This window comes from Phodopus roborovskii, unplaced genomic scaffold (assembly GCF_943737965.1).
Source record: "Phodopus roborovskii unplaced genomic scaffold, PHOROB, whole genome shotgun sequence".
In the NCBI taxonomy this organism is placed as follows: domain Eukaryota; kingdom Metazoa; phylum Chordata; class Mammalia; order Rodentia; family Cricetidae; genus Phodopus; species Phodopus roborovskii.
This window is the reverse complement of record NW_026126417.1, coordinates 3194856-3216552: the sequence shown is the minus strand read 5'-3', so window position 1 is coordinate 3216552 and position 21697 is coordinate 3194856. Positions and strand designations below refer to the sequence as shown.

The window sequence follows — 21697 nt, the reverse complement described above, 5'->3', positions numbered from 1 at the left end:
GTGGGGATAGTGTTTCTACCTACGTCTCTTTGATCATCCCCTGTGATGAGACCTAGTGCTGACTGTTCAATTGCTGTGAACAAAATCCCCAGATTCAAGCTGTTAACTCTTGAATCCAGCCCATCTACACTCTTCAAATTTTTGTATCTCCTAGTTTGAAGGACTCTGAATGGATGAAATAATGGCTAAGAATTACCAAACTAGGAGATGGCTCAGAATGTGAATTGTGAAGTGAGCAAGCCTGATGACCCGAGTTCAGAACCCCAGCAGCCACTGACAGCTGTCATAGAAGCACAAGCATCTTTAATCCCAGCATTCTCCATCTGGGAGACAGAGCAAGAAAAGTAGGGGAACCAATAAAAGCTTGAGGCTAGCTAACTTGATGCAAGCAGCAGCAAAAACAAGAACCTGTCTCAAAGAAGGTAAAAGGCGAGGACTGATAACACCTGAGGTTGTCCTCTGACCTTCGTACACAGTGTCATGTATGCTGTCACATACACATGAACACACATGTCACACACACACACACACACACACACACACACACAAATAATCATTACGCCTGTTGTAAGAGCAGGTGTAGATTTCTCTAAATGCAAACTACTCAGAAAAAAAATCAATTGCAGCTGATTGGAAGAGACGTTCTCTTTGAAAATTTGAATTTTCACATCGGACATTTGTCTATTTCACAACCCCTCATCCTCCAAATGTGCAAGGATCATGGTGGAAGGGGCTGTGGAAAGATTATAAGGGTTGAAGGTGACAGGTGACTTCAGTGAGACAGTGCTTCTTGGATAGAACAATGCTATTGCATCACAGTGGCTGTGACTCAATGCCCAATGCTTGAGCAAGATGGGAGTGTGTGGCAAGTCCCATATCAGGCTGAAGAGCTGTTGGAAACTGATGGCTGTGGGAAAAGAGTGTGTGTTTTCTTTAAGAAATGGCTTCTAGAAGGCCACCCATGCTCTAATAATGGCTCTCCATGCATGCATATAAATGGACATAATTAAAAACATAATATATATATATATATATATATATATATATATATATATATCTAGGAATGATATTGGCAGAGGGGTATGAGAGGAGTTGGAGGGGACATAGTAGAGTTAGATTTAGTCAAAATATATTACATACATACTGTATGTTTATTAAAGGATATTAAATATTAATAAAATGTTTAACTTTTAAAAAGATCTAAATAGTTTTCACAAGTGAGATCTTAGGAAGTAAGTTCTCTCTCTCTCTCTCTCTGTGCTTATATGCATGCTTGAGAGTGTGTGTGTGTGTGTGTGTGTGTGTGTGTGTGTGTGTGTGTGTATGGTGACATTGGTCAAAATGGGACAGAAAGAGGAAGGTGTTGAGGATGGAAAACTGAAGTCATAAAGCACCCAGACAAATGTGGTTCTAGGCACTGACCATTCAGGGTCACTTGTTTCTCCAGAGAAGGTACTGGACCAATGTGATGACCCTGATGGGGCTGTGCTGTGTTAGTGGCTCTGCTCCTAGGGAATGGAGGAGGGAAGATGTGCACTGTGATTACAGTAGGATCCTGACTGCCATAGGGACTTTGCTCTAATCCATTCTTATCTCCCTTTGGAAAATGTATGGACTTGTCTGGCTTTGTTAATCTTCATGAAGTGCTGAAGCCTATGCCATTCTGAAAATCCTTCCCTGAGGCTTGGCAGTGCCTGCTTTTTACGCCTCTCTAGGCTCCTGTTATCATGCCCTGCTCCTGCTGCACTCTTTGATGGCATCCATGGATACAGCTGTGATTGTAACTGCAGCTCCTATATCCTGCTAAGTTAATTATGAGCTCTTTAAAATACAGAGCTGGAGAATGGAATGGCTGAGACAATTTTGGGAAAGAGGCTTATTGTGGGGTCTTGACTTACAGACATCTAAATGTGTAACAAGGCTACAAGAGAGTTAAAACAGCATTCATCTAGTACAAGGAAAGAGGAGGGGGCTGAACAATGAATACAAGAATAAGCAGTGGGACATAGGAAAATGGTATGCATAGTACATGCCCAAGTTAATGCAAACTATCTACATATAAAACATTATATCATTATCTTTCAGTGGGACTATTTTGGTTTCTTATGATTTTGATTTACATTACATTAAGAGGCAGAAATAGGCTAAAATTTAACCAGGAACAGGTAAGTCATAAATTGGAAAAAACATTGAAGCATAGAAAACAGATGAGTAGCCTTAAATATAACTTGGTTAACAATAAAACCATCCAAAATTAAAATCAGAAAGGCTAAGAACATAAAACCAGCAAAAAATACTGGGTAGAGAAAGAAACAGAAAAATGTACTTTATCATTTCAAATTGTTAAAACAAAAAATAACCAACAAGAGCAAAATTAGTGTGGATTCAATCAGTTGGACATTGTCGCGTTGTCTTGTTTTTTGAATGTGTATATGTGTTCATGTGTGTGCTGTGCGTGTGTGTGTGTGTGTGTGTGTGTGTGTGTGTGTGTGTGTGTGTGTATGCATGCATAAGCCAGAGTGTAACCTCAGGTGCTTTCCCGTAGGCTCCATTTGTTTCTTTTTGAGACAGGATTTCTCACTGGCCTTGGATTTGCCAAGTATGCTGGGCTGGCTGGTCCAGTGATCCTTACAGATCTGTTCATTACCACCACACCCCCGCCCCCAGCAGAACTGATAACACACTGACTGCAGTCCCTTAACTTAGTTTTCTGTGTGTTCTTGGGACTGAACGTAAGGGTGTGTGTGTGTGTGTGTGTGTGTGTGTGTGTGTGTGTGTGTGTGTGTGTGTAACTGAGCTCTTCTGGCCTTCAAAATATGTCACTTTAAATGGCATCACAGGCCCAGATATAATTTGAGCTTTGGGACTCATAAACATCCAAAAGGGAAAGAGATTATGTGTAGCATACATATATGTCAAACAGAATCACCAGCCAGAGGAAAAGCACTGTCCAATATTCACATATACTAATATCTCTGCAGTTAAACATACAAACATTCATAGGTATTGTGCTATCAAAGACTGAAAATCAGTTAAATTTCTATTGATGACAGCTTTGTTACAACTTGAGTTCAGGTTAGATTTGATGTGTCCTGAACAAATTTGTGGTTTTTCAAAGAAACATAAGAAGGACCCAACATTTCATGCAATTTTTCTAAAAATCAATTTGGCCAATCATTATAAATTTTTGATCTTAAAATATAACACATTTTCCCTTCTGAGAGGAAAAACCAGCAATGCGGAACAAGAGTTATATGCAGGTATGCCTGTAATAATGCTATTTGTAACAATAGAAGTAGAATTGGTGTGAAAACATAACACTAAAGTAATGGCTATATTATTAGGCAGTGAAATCAAGAGAAATTATGTGACCATTAAAATAATTTTGAGGGTAGCTAATGAGTCAGGAAAATGCTCATTATTTATTTCTGAGTGAAAAGTTATACTTCACATTTACAGTGACTGCAATTTAGAAAGAATATATACATTTGTAGCAAAAAGATAAGTATAACAAAACATATCTAAGCAGAATACAAGGTGATCTGAATGGTGGTGGCACACACCTTTAATCCCAGCACTCAGGAGGCAGAGGCAGGTGGCTCTCTGAGTTTGAGGCTAGCCTGGTTTATATTGTGAGTTCTAGGACAGATAGGGCTATACAGAGAAACACTGTGTAGGAAAACAAACAGTAAAATGACTTTTTCTGTAATAGTTGTAAGTATTTCTTCAAAGGTTTTCATAATGAGCATGTATTGTTCTTATAACTGTTAATTTTGTTCCTACAATTTCTTATAGATTTTATCTGAGTATATAGGCTAGCTCCTGCAGAAGGAACCTATGCAGTAAGTAGTAGGAGGGAATGAGTTTGGTTGCCTCTTGCCCTTCTGCCATTACTTTCTTGGGATCAATTTGGCTTTTGAGACAAAACCCTAAAAGAAATTATTGGTTCCTCAGCACACAAGGGTGATGGGGAAGTCTTAAGGATGGGTCATAGCTATTTTCAAGGAAATTGCAGCCATCACTTACTTGACACCAGCTGAAAAGCTCATCACAGGAAAGAAGAGTCCATCTGTGTTGAAATTCTCAAACATTCCCTGTACAGGTTGCCCATTGATTCGGAAAGAAATGCTGGGCACTCCAAGGTCAAGGCAGCAGCTCACCACATCATCTGACTTCAGCAGATGCTGGTTGATGGAGGCCACAGCTCTGGGTATCCGGCCTGGTGAGTAGAGAACAGGAATAATAAATCTGTGGGACCCTGGAGGCATGCAGCACACAGACAGACATATTTAGAGGTTACTTCTGGGGACGGAGAAACATAACAATTATGCATATAAGAAGAGTTCAGGATATGCTACTGTAGTGGAAATTCAATCCCTTACTGCTTGAGATAACAGAGAGGAAACTATTTCCTAAGTTGATGAATGAATAGACACCATACTTAACATGAACCAAATCTCAGAGGAAGTCCTAAAGCTACTAAGAGTAAGAATGATGAGGAAGTTTGACATCTTCCTTTCCAATTTGTAAACATTTGATCTTCTTTTGTTGTCTTATTGATCTAGCTAGAACTTCAAGTACAATATTGAATCGTTATGGAGAGAGTGGAGAGCCTTGTCTTGTTCCTGATTTTAGAGGAATTGCATTGAGTTTCCATTTAGTTTGATGTTGGCTTGCTGTATATTGCCTTTATTATGTTTAGGTATTTCATGTTTTTTCTTTTCTCTCCAAGACCTTTATCATGAAGGGGTGTTGGATTTTTGTCAAAGGCTTTTTCAGCATCTAATGAGATGATCATGTGGTTTTTCTTTTTCAGTTTGTTTATATGATGGATTACACTGACATGTTTTCATGTTAGATCATCTCTGCATCTCTAGGATGAAGGCTACTTGATCATGGTGGATGATTTTTCTGATGTGTTCCTGAATTAAGTTTGCCAGTATTTTATTGGATATTTTTGAATCAGTGTTCATGAGTGAGATCGATCTGTATTTCTATTTCTTAATTGTGTCTTTGTGTGGTTTGGGTATCAAGATAATTGTAACCTTGTAAAAAGAGTTTTTCAGTGACCCTTCTGCTTCTACTGTGTGGAACAATTTGAGGAGCATTGGTATTATTAGCTCTTCTCTGAATTTCTGGTATAATTCTGCACTGAAACCATCTGGCCCTGGGCTTTTTTTTGGTTGGGAAACTTTTGATGACTGACTCTATTTCATTAGGGGTTATAGGTCTATTTAAATTGCTTATGTGTTCTTGATTTAATTTTGGTAAATGATATCTATATAGAAAGTTGACCATTTCCTTTAAATTTTTGAATTTTGTGGAGTACAGGTTTTTGAAGTATTACCTAGTGATTCTCTGGATTTCCTCAGTGTCTGTTGTTATGTCCCCCTTTTTGTTTCTGATTTTGTTAATTTGGATATTCTCTCTCTGCCTTTTTGTAGTTTGGATAAAGGTTTGTCTGTCTTGTTTATTTTCTCTAAGAACCAACTCTTTGTTTCATTGATTTTTTTGTATTGTTTTCCTAGTTTCTACTTTATTGATTTCAGCCCTCAACTTGATTATTTCTTGGTGAGTTTGCTTCTTTTTGTTCTAGAGCTTTCAGTTGTGCTGATAATTCTCTTCATGTGGGCACTTAGTGCTATGAACTTTACTTTTAGCACTGCTTTCATGGTGTCCCATAAGTTTGGTCATGTTGTGCATTTATTTTCATTGAATTTTGGTAAGTCTTTAACTTCTTTATTTCTTTCTTGACCCCTTGACCCAAGGATGATGCAATTGGGCATTGTTCAATTTCCATGAGTTTGTAGGGTTTCTGCCATTTGTGATGTTTTTGAATTATTACATTAAACCATGATGATCCTATGAGATTCAGAGGGTTATTCCAATTTTTTTAAAAAAATATGTTGAGGTTTGCTTTGTAGCTGAGAATGTGGTCAATTTTAGAGAAGGTTCCATGGGGTGCTGAGAAGAAGGTATAGTCTTTAGATGTCTGTTAAACCCAATTGAGTCAAAACTTCTGTTAGTTCCTTTTCTTCTTTGTTAATTTTCTGTCTAGTAGTCCTGTTCAGTAGTGAGAATGAGGTGTTGAAGTCTCCCACTATAAGTATGTGGGGTTTTTTTTTGTGTGATTTAAGTTTTACTAATGTTTCTTTTACAAATGTGGGTGCTTCTGTATTTGGGAGATAGATATTCAGAACTGAGATTTCATCTTGATGGATTTTTCCTGTGATGAATATGAAATGACCTTCTTTATCTCTTTTTGATTTATTTAGTTTGAAGTATAATTGGTTAGATATTAGGATAGCCACACCAGATTGTTTCTTAGGTACATTTGATTGGAAAATCTTTTCCAAACCCTTTTTCTCTGAGGTAATGTCTGTCTTTAAATTTGAGTTGTGTTTCTTCTATGCAGCACAAGGATGGATTTTGTCTAAAATAACAAAAACATCAATGACAGTTTATCCTGGAGAGAATATGGAGAATTGGGAACACTCCTCCATTGCTGGTGGGAATGCAAACTTGTACAGCCACTCTGAAAATCAGTATGGCAGGTTCTCAGGAAAATGGGAATTGATCTACTTCAAGATCCAGCAATTTCCCTCTTAAGCATATACCCGAAGGATGCACATTCATACCACAAGGACATCTGTTCAACTATGTTCGTAACAGCATTATTTGTAACATCCAGAACCTGAAAGCAACATGTCGCCCCTCAACCAAAGAATAAATAAAGAACATATGGTACATTTATGAATGTGACAGACTTTGATGATTCCCCATGGGAAGCCTCACCCTTCCTGAAGAATGGATGAGGGGTGGGAAGGTGAGGGAAATGGAAGGATAGGAGGGAGAAGGATCTGGGATTGGTATGTAAAATAAGATTGTTTTTAATTTAAATGAAAATTATTTAAAAAAGAACAATGAGGAGTGACTCTACTATTGTGCTCAGACTACCCTGGGGCTGGAAGCAAGGGACAGATAGCTTTTACTGAGTGGACTGATTGGAGGTAAGAGTGTCGATGTTTAGTCACAGGTGACAGAAGGCCTTTCTCTTTTCTGCTTTCTCAGAAAGATATGGACACTGTTTGAGAAGCCAGGAGATAGGATTGCATCCCCTCTAGCCAGGAAACTATGCAACAAGGTCTGACTACTATAAATAGCTTTATTACTTCAGATGAGGAGACAAACACATTGTCATTTATACCTGCATTAGTGCTTGCAAATTGTCTGTCTGTGTCTTCCTCATAAAATGATAGAACACTTCTAACTCAAAATATTGAGAAAATATCTTGTTTTTCTGTGTTATTATCATCATGATCCTACCCATCCTCCTCTAGGGTTTATGTTTTTACTGGAAACAGAGGAACAGACAAGGAGAAGCTGGAAATTAATGTAGGGTTTTAGGAGCAAGATAAAGACATCTTTTTTCTTAATTGTACAATCAATACTGTTCATTAAAAACATTAACCATTATATAGAAAAGTAAGAAAAAGAAAAATATAACTTCACAATGCTGTGAATAGTGACTTTGGAATGCTTGGCCCTACATAGAACACCTGTATCAAGCCCTCAAGGAACACCACAGAGGGTCATAGAGGATATAGGAGGCAGAGGTAGGAGAGGAGGGCTGTGGAATGGAGTTCTCTTGACAAAACAAGGCTGATGACTCATGAGCTTACTGCAGTTGTGGATGCTACAAATGACTTATAAAGGATTGAACCTGATACCATCTCATCATGCATGGGGTGGGGTGAGAAAGCCCCACCTCTCACTGGGTGATTATGGGCCGTTAAGGGGTACTAGAAGTGAGGATATAATTTTCTTTAGAGGTGTAGACAATGACAGGTTGCCAACATTCCAGTAAATAACCCCTGATGCATGCTTAGTCTTCTTCTTCTTCTTCTTCTTCTTCTTCTTCTTCTTCTTCTTCTTCTTCTTCTTCTTCTTCTTCTTCTTCTTCTTCTTCTTCTTCTTTTTCCTTCCTTCCCCTCTTCTCCTTCTCCTCCTTCTCCTTCTCCTCCTTCCCCTCCTTCCTTCCCCTCCTTCCTTCCCCTCCTTCCTTCCCCTCCTCGTTCTCTCCTTGTTCTCTCCTCCTTCTCCTCCTCCTCCTTCTTCTTTGATTTTTCGAGACAGGGTTTCTCCGTATTGCTTTGGAGCTTGTTTTGGAACTTGTTTAAACCAGGCTGGCCTCGAACTCACAGAGAGCCACCTGCTTCTGCCTCCCAGGTTAAAGGCATGAGCCATTAATGCCCGATATCTGATGCATGCTTATGTGAACAAACCTAATTAAACTCAGTGGCAAAAAACAAAAAACCCAAGAAGGAGTGGACTTATTGGAAAGAGGAATGTTTCTAGCAAAAAAGAGGGGGCTATCTGAGGGATATGAGAGTGGGCAACAGGAGCATGAAAATGACCAAAATTCTACATAAACATCTATGAAATGTCAAAGAATAAAAACAAAAAGTTTCCACTGAATCATACTAATTCTCATGTGTACACATACATTATATAAAGAGTGTATCCAACCCAGGACATATAAATCTTTTTGGACTTTTTTTGATAAATCATATTATAACTTATGGTATAATAATATATATTAAAGGCTATATTTTAATGACTTCAGAACACATCATAAAAGGTAACCCAAAATAAATCTACTCTTGATGGTTATGTGTTATTTAAAATTTTTGTAGATACATATTTGATAATATTTCTAATCTCAATTTAAAAGCATTTAATGTTTTCAGTGGCTACTGCTATATTAGTAATAGATTAAAAACTAAATGGTTGATTTTTTTAAAAAACAAAATTATATTTTAGATTTAGATTGAAAAAGCCGTATCAAAGCCCCTTTCCCTCTATCTCAAACAATAAGGAAGTTCTCCCTGTGCCTGACTCTACTTCTGGAGCTGGAAATCAAAAGCAGAAGGTCTGTTTTGTGTCCCTAATGAGTTCATAGTCTCTGGGCAGGGAGCAGATATTCAAATAAAAATTATAGCAATTCGATAAATATTGGAATGAAGGCTCACATCTGCCAGAGGTAGAGGCAGATGCCATGTCTGTCTGTCTGTAAACATGGGGGGGACACAGAGACTTGGAGAGCAAACAGGATATTAGATAAATGGGAACGAGAGCTAAAGCTGAGGTGTGATGACTGATGAGAGGGAGCTAGGGGACATGGGGTGGGGGTAATGAATGAAGCCAGACAGAACATGGGGCTTGGGTATCTACACTGCAGAGGCACAGAATGCCATCAATGGGGATCTCCAATTCATGTGGTGAGGCTTAGGAGTCTGCTTTTATAACTTCAACACTTTACTGACTCTAGCTACCTGCAGTGGGAGACATATAATCAAAATTATTTAAACATGAAAAAAAAAAAAAAAAAACTGAGCATAGTATGGAGTGTAGGTAGTGTTGCCATCTTTCCAAATTTTCCAGTTGAAAAAGACTGACTCCACTTAGTTCACTGTGGAGCTTAGACATTCCAGGTAAGACTTTCCAGGTGCTGTGATTTGTTCTCTTTTTCACTCAAGGCTGATTTGAAAGGAAATTATGATACCAAAACTCAGAAAAACCTGCTCTGATTGTCTCACCCTTGAGTTCTGATTTTTCCATTAAAATGGTTGTTACCAATAAAACGTTTCCTTTTACATCATTTTAGCATACAGAAAATATCCTTGATGAACAATTCCCAACCTAGCTATGACTTCTGGGAACCAGCAAACAAATGACATGTGACTTTGGCAGTTAACTTTAAAAGCACCCAGAACCTTCGTAGATAAGCATAACAATTCACAGGATCAGTATCTTCCTAAGCCTCTCACAAACCATATTGAAACTTGCAGTGTTGAACTGTGATTCCATTGTCACCATCCCCTCTCCTCGGTGAGTTCTATGAGGAACTTAGAGATAAAGAGCCACACCTCTTAGTGGTTGATATACCCTGTGTCACTCCATTGAAGAAAACCCCTTTTCCTAGCAACTATCAATTTCTACTATTGATGGACATATACTACTTAAAAATTTTGTACATACATATTTGATAATATTTCTAATTTCAATTTAGAACCATTTAATGCTTTTGATGGCTACTGACATTTTATTAATAGATTACAAACTAAATGGTCGATTTAAAAAACAGTAAAATTATCAGCTAAGTTTTATTCTTGGGTTCAAGAGAGCCTTCTCCCTCAGCATTCTTAATAGCTGAGTTTACAGTCACGTGCCACCCAGACCAATTTTTTATATTTTATTCTAATTAAAGAAACATTCTCTACAAAGTAAGCAATTTGCCTAGTGCTCCTCTCCTAATCAACAAATGGGTGCGTGGCAAAGCCATGCTGGTTTTTTTCCCTTGACCCTTTTCATTGATAAAATGTTAGCATTGCAATTCTTCCCAACTACTACATTGATTGTTCCTTAATAAATATGTTACAGATCAGTTCGAGTCAGTGGCTTAACTTATGTATACAGATAACTATAAAGTTAATTGACCTGGAAACTTAAATCTCAAGAAAAAGAAGAAAATTTGTCACAACTAGTTTCCAGCATCTCTCACTAATCATCATCCTTCCTCTCCTATATAAGCTGAGTATTATTTCCATGCTATTTAGTCATCAGGCAATTACCCTTTTCTCAGATGCCTCACATTCTCTGCAATCCTAGTGGGAGTCATTAACAGACACCTTATTTCTTCAGCTGAAGCACAAGGTGATAGATTTACCTGGAATGCCTCCTATAAGATAGATGTTTCCTGTATGGAGCTTGAAAGTCAGGGTGTAGCTCTGACTTAAGGAAGCTTTGGGTTTCAGTGAGAGTGAGAAGTGTAAATCTCATAGACACTTTCTTCTCTACATCTCAGCCGATGGTAGAGACTATGGGATCGAGACGCTTGAACACACCTCTATAGCACTATGTCATGAAGAAGAATGTGTAATGCTCAAACTCAAAATAAGCATTTGAAAACCTGAGTTTCCAGCTATCTTCCCACTTCTCCAACAAAACAGAGCCACAGGCTAGAGATGACTAGTGTGGCCCCGGATCATCTAGCTTACTTGGTCTTATAAGACACCGAATCAGGACAGGGGCAACTACCCACTCCTGGAATGATGCACAGTTATGGTGTTCAGGTCCTGAAATGTACAAGAGTGTGGCTCTCTTTTATATCTAGTGGTTAGTTTCTTTGCCTCTGGACTCACTGAAGTATTCATTCCCAAGTGTCTACAAATAGAAACAAGAGTTTCCTAAGTGCCTAAGTGTACTGCTATAGTAAGGAAAAGGATGAAGTGAAGTTTCTCCTTTGAGAATGATCCATTTTTCTTTGAAACAAGAGTCTGATATACTTCATCCATAGGGTGTCTGTGATGTGTTTCTTATTCTCTAGGAAGAGTCCTCTGTGGGTATTTAAGCTTTATCCATTGGGTGTCTATGATTTGTGTTTCTTAGTATCTATGCAGAGTCCTCTGCAGGTATGTAAGGTCTGGGTCCCTCAGAGCACAAAGACTTGTGGTAATGACATGGTAGCTATTAGTAGTTCGTGTGGAAATGTCTCCACAAGTGAAGCTTGGTTGCTCACAGACTGCATCTCACCATCTCAGGAGTTGCTGATATGTGTGAACATCATTCATTTCCCATTCCCAGTCACTCTTCACTTCCCAGAAATAGTGTAGATGATGTGGTGATAACCTAAGCTGAAGGCTCCTACTTTGCACCCTCACACTCGGGGATGCCACAGTGGGTCTTGGAGAATTAGCAAGAGAAGAAACATCTTCTGTGAAGAACTAGGGAAGGTGAGTTGGGGGATAAAGGGAAAGACAAATTTCCTTCTGCTTGATTCTCCCTCCTACCATTTTTTCATTATTTTTGTGTGTTCCAAGATATCCCTTGGAACACACAGAACATGATTAGACTTTCAGTGGTCTCTCTCAGTGGTCCCTCCCTCCTACCATTTTTTCATTATTTTTGTGTGTTCCAAGATATCCCTTGGAACACACAGAACATGATTAGACTTTCAGTGGTCTCTCTCAGTGGTCCATGGTAGATACAATGTATATGTGAGTACATTTACAATAGCCCTAAAGTTTTAAAGTGCATGCAAACCAGCAGAAAAATAACAAGAAATTTCATCTTAACAAACTAAAAAAAATTATATCTACTCCACGAAGCATGCCATCAGAATCTCAGATGACACTAATTATTGATATCAGGCAGTTAGGGTAGTCTCTAGGATAGTGGTTCTCAGCCTGTGGGTCATGACCCCTTTAGAGAAGGGTCAAACGCCCCTTTCACAGGGATCACCTAAGACCATTAAAAACACAGATATTTACATTATAATTTATAACAGTAACAAAACTATAGTTATGAAGTAGCAAAGAAAGAAAATAATTTTATGGTTGTGGGGTCTTAAGGAACTGTATTAAAGGGTCACAGCATTAGGGAGGTTGAGAAACACTGGTCAAAGGGAAGGAGAATGTGCTGGGTATGCAGTCCTTAGTTAAAAAAATCAGTACATAGTTTCATCTTGTAGAGAAATGTTTTTCTCATCCTAAAATTAAGGAAGACTGTGCATCATGGTTCTTCTGTAAGGGGCATGCCACACTGTGCTTCTGTGAGGCATTTTTATCAGGCACACATTATCTCCAATTGCAGTTCTTAAGGAAACATAGGTAATGCATGCTTTGGACAATAAGCAGGAGAGGTGTGGTACCTGTTTAGGGTGAAAACCTTAGAGTTATACATTTTTCGCTCAGGCAGAAACAATTCATCTCCTCACATTCATAGGCCATGGGTATGTATGGGGAAAAATCAGTATTTAACTTTTTTTTTTTTAAAGTCTTGAATTCTTTTTGAGATTAATGTTAACCTACAGATGCTAACAACCATAATACGAAGCAGCAAGTAGTGTTGACATTATGGCCTTGATGACATAATCAGATCAGAGATTTTCCAGAGTTACTGAATACACTCTTACTGTCTTAGTGCATCATTCCCTGTATCTGTAACATGAGTTCAATATTTGCTACTTTAAAGGTCATTATGACATTAAAGCATGTAGCTCACTGCCCACTAAATAAAGCCAAGTATTGCCAAGTATGTGCTTATTCATAGAACCCTAACAACCCTATTTGCAATGAAGACTGACAGATGTAGACATTAAGTGTACTAGATACTTTTCTTATTGCTGTGATAAAAAAGCTACAATATTATAAGGAAGAACTTATATTTGATTATAGCCATCTTAGCAGGGGAGGCATGGTGATGGGTGGATCTGTGCAAGTGGGAGTGAATGGCACATGCTTGCTAATATACTAGTAGATTAACAACTGGAAAAAGGACAGGAAGTTGGGCTTGACTATAAACCTCAAGGTATGACCCCAATGACCCACTAATTCCAGCTAGGTGCCACCATTTCTTCAAGGGGTGCCACCAGCTGGTGACCAAGTATTCAAACACATGAGGCTATGGGGGACATTTTACACTTAAATTGTAATGCTGAGCATAAGTTAAGTGATCTTTATTGGGAGATATAGTGATATACTCTCAGAATAAAGCTATAAATGAACCGTATTTAAACCTGTTGCTCTTTCTACTGAAATAGCTCATGGGATTTAAGCACTTTTATCATTTTAACATAGAGTATACACATGCGGCTCAATTATTTTCAGCAATAGACTAGAGGGTGGAAGCCTTCACAAAGTACTCACCTGACCAAAGATGAAGTCCATCAAAACCATAGGAGTAAAGGTCATCACCGACGCCATTGCCTCCCCATCCTTCTCCACCTCCAGGGTATGGGGCATAACCTGAGGAGGAGGCCCAGCCCACCCGCAGATGTGTGGGCTCTGCTGTTAGGAAAGGTTCCACCTGGTCGATAATTAACTCAAAGTACCACTTCTTGTACTGAGGTGAGCCTTCAGCAACTCCCAGGAAGATGTTTGGTCGGATACTGAAATTAAACATGGGACAGGCTGCTTCTGCAGAGAGCAACAACTGAAAGAACAATTGAACCAGACCCAAGAGGAAGCATTATCCCAAATAAACTTGGGCCAGAGTATTTTAATCATTTTGTTTTGTTATTGTACAGCATGTGGCCAAGTTCTTAGCATTATGGGGACAGCAGCAACTTCTTATAAGATATAAAGATGGCATTTTAAATATGCAATTCAAGGCAACAAGTCTATGGAATGCCAACCATGTACAACAATGCTCTAAATGTTATAAGGGTTGTATGATCACCAACCTTTGTGTCTTTCTATAAGAAGGAGAAATCATTTATATGATCCCCATCTGGTATAGGCTTAAGTATAGTCATTTTCAAACCAATAGTTTTTTTTTTGTTTCTTAAGCATAATTAATACTTAAAAGCAGTAAGAAGTCACTATGAGCCAACCTTATTGAGGTTGAAAAACAGTGTGGGACAGACAACTTGGATTTCTCAATGTTTGGTTTATACTTGAAGAGAGACTCTTCCTGAGCTTGGTTATGTTCAAGACAGACACATCTAACTCAGGCTATATTAAGATGACTGTAAAAGCGAAGGTCTGGGTAGTGGAGAGGTCTTTGTGGTGCTCTGCACTTTGGAAGGAAGTTTTCCCTCACTATTGCAGATCAGGATGTGGACCTAGTGTAAAATGGAAGAAGAATATAAAGCCTGCTTGGTTCTGGGAGCTCACATGAGTCACATGTGGACACATGTAGGGACCAGGTGGGTTGAAGATTTGGTTGGGTCTGTCTTGACCCTCACAGACATCAGTCAGGTAAATGCCCATGTATCCTTGAATGTAAGCAACTGTAATAACAATGTGAGACATACATTACATTAAAATGTTTTAGATATGAATATATCATAAAGGAAAAATAAAGGTGCATTGATTTTTAAAATAAAACTTCAATCATTAGAATGTATTTATCTTCCATTCTCAGATACTTTAAGGGTAATTTTGCAAAACTCCTCTAAAGGGGCTGGAGGACAAGGTCCCAATCATAGAAAGTGTACCTCTGCAGTGTCTTGTTTTACTTGCTTGAGCTGTGACGAAGTCCTCTTCCCTACTTAGAGACACACTCGGCATCTGGAATGACAGTGTGACCCTACCTGGTGACATCATTAATTAGCCGTGTCTGCAGGAGCAGGTTCCTCCGGGGTAGTAGGTTGTCACAGATCAGATTCTGGTTGGCTCTTACTGCAACCCCATTGCAGAGACAGAGGGAACACAGGACATCGAGAACCTGCCAGGGGACACAGGGACTCCTAAACCTCAGCTCCAAAAGGAGGGGTACAGCCTGTGAACTTGATCACCATCACACAGAAAAGTATTAGGAGGTCTGTAGGGTAGGGGTGATCAAAGGGTAAAAGGAGAATGAGCCTAGAGCTGGGAGAGTCTTACTCAGCAGGAGTGACTGACGCTCCAGCAGCAGCTGCTGCTGGGAAAGTGAGGTCTGGCATCTTTCCAGATCATTGCCTTAGCCTTACGCTCCATCTCTCCAGACTGTGCATTCCACCCATGGTCAAATTCTATTATGGTGAGAACCTAAACTATGGAGACATGCTGTCCAGCCAGGATCAGGACTACAGTGTGGTGAGATTCTCAAGGCACCAAATCCAGTCACTGCTCACTTGCCCAGTCATTAAATCAAATGCTGTCCACAGGCCTTGCAACCCAGTTTCACACTCTTACCCAGCCCACATTGCACTGAGGATTAAGTGAGGTGCTCAGACAGCTGGGAATGACAAACATTCAGAGCCCATTTGCTTGGGATCTGGAATGCAACAGGCCTGTGACCCTCAGGCAGTGGAGCACACTCCAGTTCTCACATATCTTACTGTGATATCACCAGAGTGCATTAGGATGCTCATAAGTTCCTAAAAGCCAGTGTTCAGAGTGTTTCACTGACTCTCTTCTTCCCACCTGGAAGGACAGCAAGTCTGCAAGAGCTTAGGTAATTCATACATCTGAGACAAGAGCCTAGGTAATTCATAAATCCGAGAGACTTGTCAGCAAGCCACTGTGGCTCTTTCTTACCTGGTGAGTGGAAAAGGTCCTCTACCTCTCCTCCATGCTGCCATCTCATTTGCTCTATCTCATTGTGCCCCATACCCTCATATTCAGATTTTGTGTTTGTACCACAGCAGAGCAAACAGTGCTGGGGCAGGCACTATTCCTCTCTTCTCCACAGGGAGGAATGCGCAGGGGGGAATGCACAAAGAGCAGTCAATAAATAACAGCCACACTGACGGGGATGTGGGCAAATACATTTCCGTCTTTTAAAGTGGCCACTGAAGACCCAGCACTTGGCGAGGTTGGATACCTTAAGGTTGTTGATGGCATTTGTGTCTATAATTCTCACAAACCAATTTTCCACCTGACTCCCTGAATGTCAATTTCGTTCCAGACAAATACAGAGCACATTTATGGGACAAACAGAAAAAGAAGCCCCGAGGCAGCTTTACAGGGTACTCTCAGCATTAGCACTCCATGACAGATATTGGCTGTGGAAACTTGAAATCCAGAGGTCGATTTCTCATTCTAAGCAAAGAGCCATGAATGGCCAGAAAATTAAATACTTTCCATTGGTCCTATCATACACTTTCATCTGTTTTGCTTTGGAGTAATGGCTGCGGGAACCTTACTGTCACAGGCAGAGCAAAAGCTGAGCTTAATTCATATATAATAGCAACAGTAAAGAGAAATAAAGATGACAAAGAGCATAGCCTGATAGAGCAGCATATACCTATAAACAGTTGACACCATAAAGATGACATTTCTTCACGTACAATGGGGGAATAGGGATGCACTTCTTTCTGAAAGTATTTAAAGGGACTCTTTTCAATGTGAAGCAGATGTAGATGGACTATACCATGAGAGCTCACAGGCATCTTGCCTAGAGACCATCTGTGCTTGTTAATTTCTCAGCAGCCCCCGGGAAGGTTGCCTGGTGAGGTAGGTTCTGCTGAGTGTTCCCCAGACTCCATATCCTTCTCTTTCTGAGCTGACAAGGTCTACCTTGCAGGTATGTTGGTTCACGGACCTGAGTTCTGCTCAAGAGCAATAGGATGGATATGATGACAACTCCCCAACTCTCCCAAATGCTCTCTATTCTTCCCTCTGCATACAGATCCAATCCAGGGTTTACAGTGCCAGGGACTCCATTCTCAGATTCCTAGGCTGGTAACTCTGACAGGACTGGGAGCTTGCTAGAAATGAGGTGCACAGATTGCTTCACCAAGCCACAGCCACACCAAATTCTAAACCAAAGCCTTCATGTTATAAGAAGTTCCGGCATTGTCTACATTTGTAAGCCCATGGCAGCTAGAGGTGTCCTGAGAGAGCTTGTGTCTCTGAACAGACACAGAGTGAGGCCCTGCAGCTGATGGGCTCTGGACAGTGATGTGAGAAAAAGCACTGTATGCTAACTACTGAGTACAGACTTCTTTCAGGCCTTTTAATCAACGGCCCATTAGTAGAGCTATAATAATTTTCATCACATTTCTTCCAATAGGCATTCACTGATCTTTGTCTCCTTCAGCCTATGTGAGAAACATACATTTATATGGGGATCCTCCTTCAAAGAAATCTATATTATACATCAACACAAACATTATTTGGATATTTTATTGTCATTAGTCTTTATGTAAAAGCAGACTTATTTTAAAATGTAATATATACCCAGTTTGTGATTTTTACACCAAGCTACACATTTGATAAAAGAGTATTTCCAGCCCCCTTGGGTTCAAATTTGTTCTCCCTGCGGATGAGAAGAACTAAGTCACTGGCAACCATTCTTTGCTGCTGTGGCTGCATGAAACAACTGGAGCTGGTCCAGAGCAATGGTGTGGGAGTTAATGATTTGTTTACTTACATTCTATCCTCCACCAAAGCAGGCTAAACTTTTGTTTCTGATTCATTCTTCCCGGGGACCAATACTATTTTCCCATGTATGTTTTTTTGTCACAAGTGACTCAAATTTATTGTGAAACCAAAAGATAATAAAATATTTATCTGTGATAAGATTGAGTAGATTGGGGCAAATTTATTAGGGAAGCAAGTAGATGAGTACACCATCCTTATTAATTATAATTTTATTAATAAAAGCTAGTTCTATGGGAAAATATAGAATTTTTTGCTCTAATTTTTTTATCAGTTATTCTTTTTTGCCAAACAAACTAGTGCTAGTGATATTTTGTTTCGCTGATTTTCCTTTTGTTCTATAAGATAAACCATGTACACATGTGCAGCCTCCCATCAATTCAAGGTGAGACAGGGATGGGTTTGGGCTCTATTCACTTACTGATTTTGCTTACTGAAATTTTGACAAGCATTTATGGATGCCTGCATCATCAAGTATGTGAGCTTGACCCTGAGCTAATCATAACAATAGTCTCTATCATGAGGTCACTTATAATGGGTAAGGGAAATATGCCGTGAAAAAAACCACAGTGAAATGCAAATTAGAATAGTTGTTATAACATAAAAACATTGTGTAAGAGTAGAGATGAGATCAATTACAACTGGGATTTCTGAAGTTTCATGGATGGAGTAGAATTTAAATTAACGCTTGAAGAGTAGACAAAGTTTCAGTGTTGCTTTTTAATAGACAAGAGGAGAATGTTGATAGGTCCTGGAAAAGTTGCTCTTTTGTATAACTTGTGATCTCAAATGAGGTAAAGCTTCTATATTGTAACCAAGCTACCAACTTAAATAGGATAGAAAGGAAGTAGATTTGGAGCCATTGCTGCACTTAAATGCAGTCTTGATTCTAAGCAAATGGCTGGAGGTGTTATGGGACAAGAATGGATCCCAATCTCCACTATATACACAAACTCTTTAAAGGCACATTCACGGATAATGGGAGCCTTTAAGCTTCAGTGTTAGTATATGATGGCCTTTAATTGTAGGGGTTACACTTTGAAGAGCTTTATATTTAGGTAATTCTAAAAACAAAATCAATATCCTCCCAGGATAATTGGGCCATAGGAAAATCTTCTTCTTCTTCAGCTTGAGACACTGGCAAGAACTATAAGTGTTTGCTTTCAGCATGTCATCAATTAGCTGAGAGGCCCCTGGAAAACTGCTGAATTCCAAGGGCCCATGTTCTGTACTTTCTGCCTCTGTAAAATGGAAAGAATAAGGACATTGCTTCGGAGGGGCACTGTGAAGAATAAAAAGGATGCATGTGAACATAGAAAGTGGTACCTGGCATCCCATGAGTGCAAAACAAACAAATAAAACAACAACAACAAAAAACAAAACCAAACAAACAAACAAAAAACCCCGGCATTTATCACTGCCATCATCACCACATCATCAACAGATGACTGCTCAGGTTCTCTGAGACTGCGGAATTCTACATATTGTGAGTCACTGTCTTCACAGAAAACTCAGTGAATGAGAGAGACTTTGAAATACTGGGGCAACAGAAAGCACAGAGCAGTGGATAGAGGAAGAATTCATTGCCATTTTCTAAGCAAAAGTGAAGTATAAGAGAACTCTGGCCTACACTCAGCAAGTTCTTTGTAAAATTACCCCCTAAGATACAAATGATACTTTGAGCCTAGGATACTCGTGGCATAAAAATCTATCAAATATAAAAGTAGGGCACCCTTAATCGAACTGTTTTGAAACAGGGTTTTGCTCAAACACATAGTCCTCCAGGCTCACCAGGCCTCACTTTTCTCTACTGTGGAATGGGCAGGAAGTTGTCATCAAACGCCACCCAATCAGTGTTTTTGGATGTGGGAAGTGGTAAGGAAGCTGGCTACTTTTGAAGTGCTTTATGTGGGATGACTGTAGCAAGGCCCCAATGTAATGAAACCGGGACAACCTCCTTTTTATGGCTTCTTTGTCTTCAGTGCTAGAATGTGGCTCAAGCCATGCATTTCTTCTATGCTTATCAGTCATTCTTACTACACTTTTGTGGACAGGGAGGAACATGTTGGAATGTACAGAAGCTGGACTAAGGCTCAAGCCTCACGCTTGCTTTTGATTTACCACATCGGAGAAAGCAATTACTAACCCCACATATTTTTCTTCTTTGCCAAGCAATTTCACAGATGTTAAGAATCATAGCTTTTCTGCTTCCTCAAGCTGGTGCATATCATGTAGTCAGTGCTGCAGTGGCTCCTTTTGCTGGACTGAAACACATCCCCAAATATAGTTCCCTTCCCACAAAATAATGGTAGGAGAGAGCTGGGGACTAAACATCACCCTTAAGAATTCCTGGCAGCTCAGAAATACCCCACACGTCCAATCAAATCATGCACGTCTAAACTTATAGATCCAAGAGTGAGAGCCAATCTTGTTCAACTGGCCCCACAGTGAGATTTGTGTTAAGGACTAATGATAACGGGCTGGACTTAGGAAGCTAGGGAAACGTAGTTCATTTAAGATTCAGTGAGGCTGGCTGTCTTGGAGTGAGTCTGTAGATTTTTTCAGACTCCCAATTTCCCAAAGCTTTTTGTCAAAACTAGCAAGAGACTATGCAGCATGTGTCCAACAACACAGAATGCATATTAGTGTGAGGGAAAGAAAAGGCAGGAAAATAAACCATCAGGAGTGGCCTTCCTTCCATACCCACCTTGTGGTTCCTCCCATGCTTATCCAGGAGGGAGATGATGGACTTGATATGGCCCTCTGCTATCAGGTTTAAGGCTTCTGGGCTTTCAATCAGGATGCAGTGCAAGACCTCCAAGATACCTGCATGAATGTCATGACAATCATTGGCCATTCAGCAAACTGCAGAACTGACCAAATTTAGAAACCCGAGAATAAAAAAGAGCATCCTAAGGGGTCAGAGTACCATAGTTGTTGACTCTACTAAACCTTCCTAGCCAGAAGAGTAATGCAGTCATTTCTGGTAGATTCCAGGGGCCCCAAAGCCATGTTGCCCTTAATTTAGAGGTGAGTTTAACTAAACACTAACTTAATTCTCCCTCTCCTAGACAGTAACATGATTTTTGTCAGAAATAGGAAAGGAGCTATAAAGTGGGATTCTTAGGTTGTCCAAACCAGACAGTAACTTCATTTAAATACAGATATATAAGCAGTTGCCCAATTTACCTACAGCTTATAAAGATCATACAAGCAATTAAAAATATTCTGAAATTAGTGACTATTTTTGATGTTCTAATGTAGCTAATAAAGTATGAGCTTGAGAAACAAACTGACTTAATTGACACAGAGGATGGATTTCTACGTACAATTTGAGGCCTTAAGGTAATGAATATTACTGTAGCATGGCATACAAGGTTAGCACCATGATGGGAATCCAAGGCAAGTCGCTGGCCAAGAGCTTCACTGGTTTTATTTTTTAAAAATTCCTTAATTCTGTTTTACTCAAGCAAAGGGTTCTTAACAAAAAAAAAAAAAAAAAAAAAAAGGTACCAGAAAGAAGAGAAACTTGAAATGATGTGGGCAGGATGGAGGTCCTTGGGGAACCATTCCTTGGATGGTTTCCTCAAGCACCTGCCACCTCTAGACTGTAAGAAAAGCATCAAAAAGACTGCAGCTTCCCATAGGACAGCACACACCTGCCGTGTGCACTCATCTCAGAAGCGTACTGATCAGCCTGTGCATGGTTACGTAGTGATGGTGACTATGATGCTCCATTCTCCAAGAGTCACCAGGAAGGGCCATAGATGTGATAGGAAAGACCATTGGGGGTGGGTGGGCGAGGATTACTTACCTGAAGTTAAAGG

The 21697-nt window shown here is 39.6% G+C and overlaps 1 protein-coding gene across 1 annotated transcript in view; it reads right to left on the bottom strand.

The window, feature by feature from the left end:
• Window positions 1–21697, bottom strand: part of Ryr3 (ryanodine receptor 3) — a 506993-nt gene that overhangs the window by 232608 nt on the left and 252688 nt on the right. Inside the window, exons 16-19 of the mRNA XM_051183787.1 lie at window positions 20578–20696; window positions 15098–15231; window positions 13710–13951; window positions 4027–4219 (exon numbers count right to left, since the gene is read on the bottom strand). Of these exons, the coding sequence (XP_051039744.1) occupies window positions 4027–4219; window positions 13710–13951; window positions 15098–15231; window positions 20578–20696 (688 nt within the window). The remainder of the gene's footprint in view (window positions 1–4026; window positions 4220–13709; window positions 13952–15097; window positions 15232–20577; window positions 20697–21697) is intronic.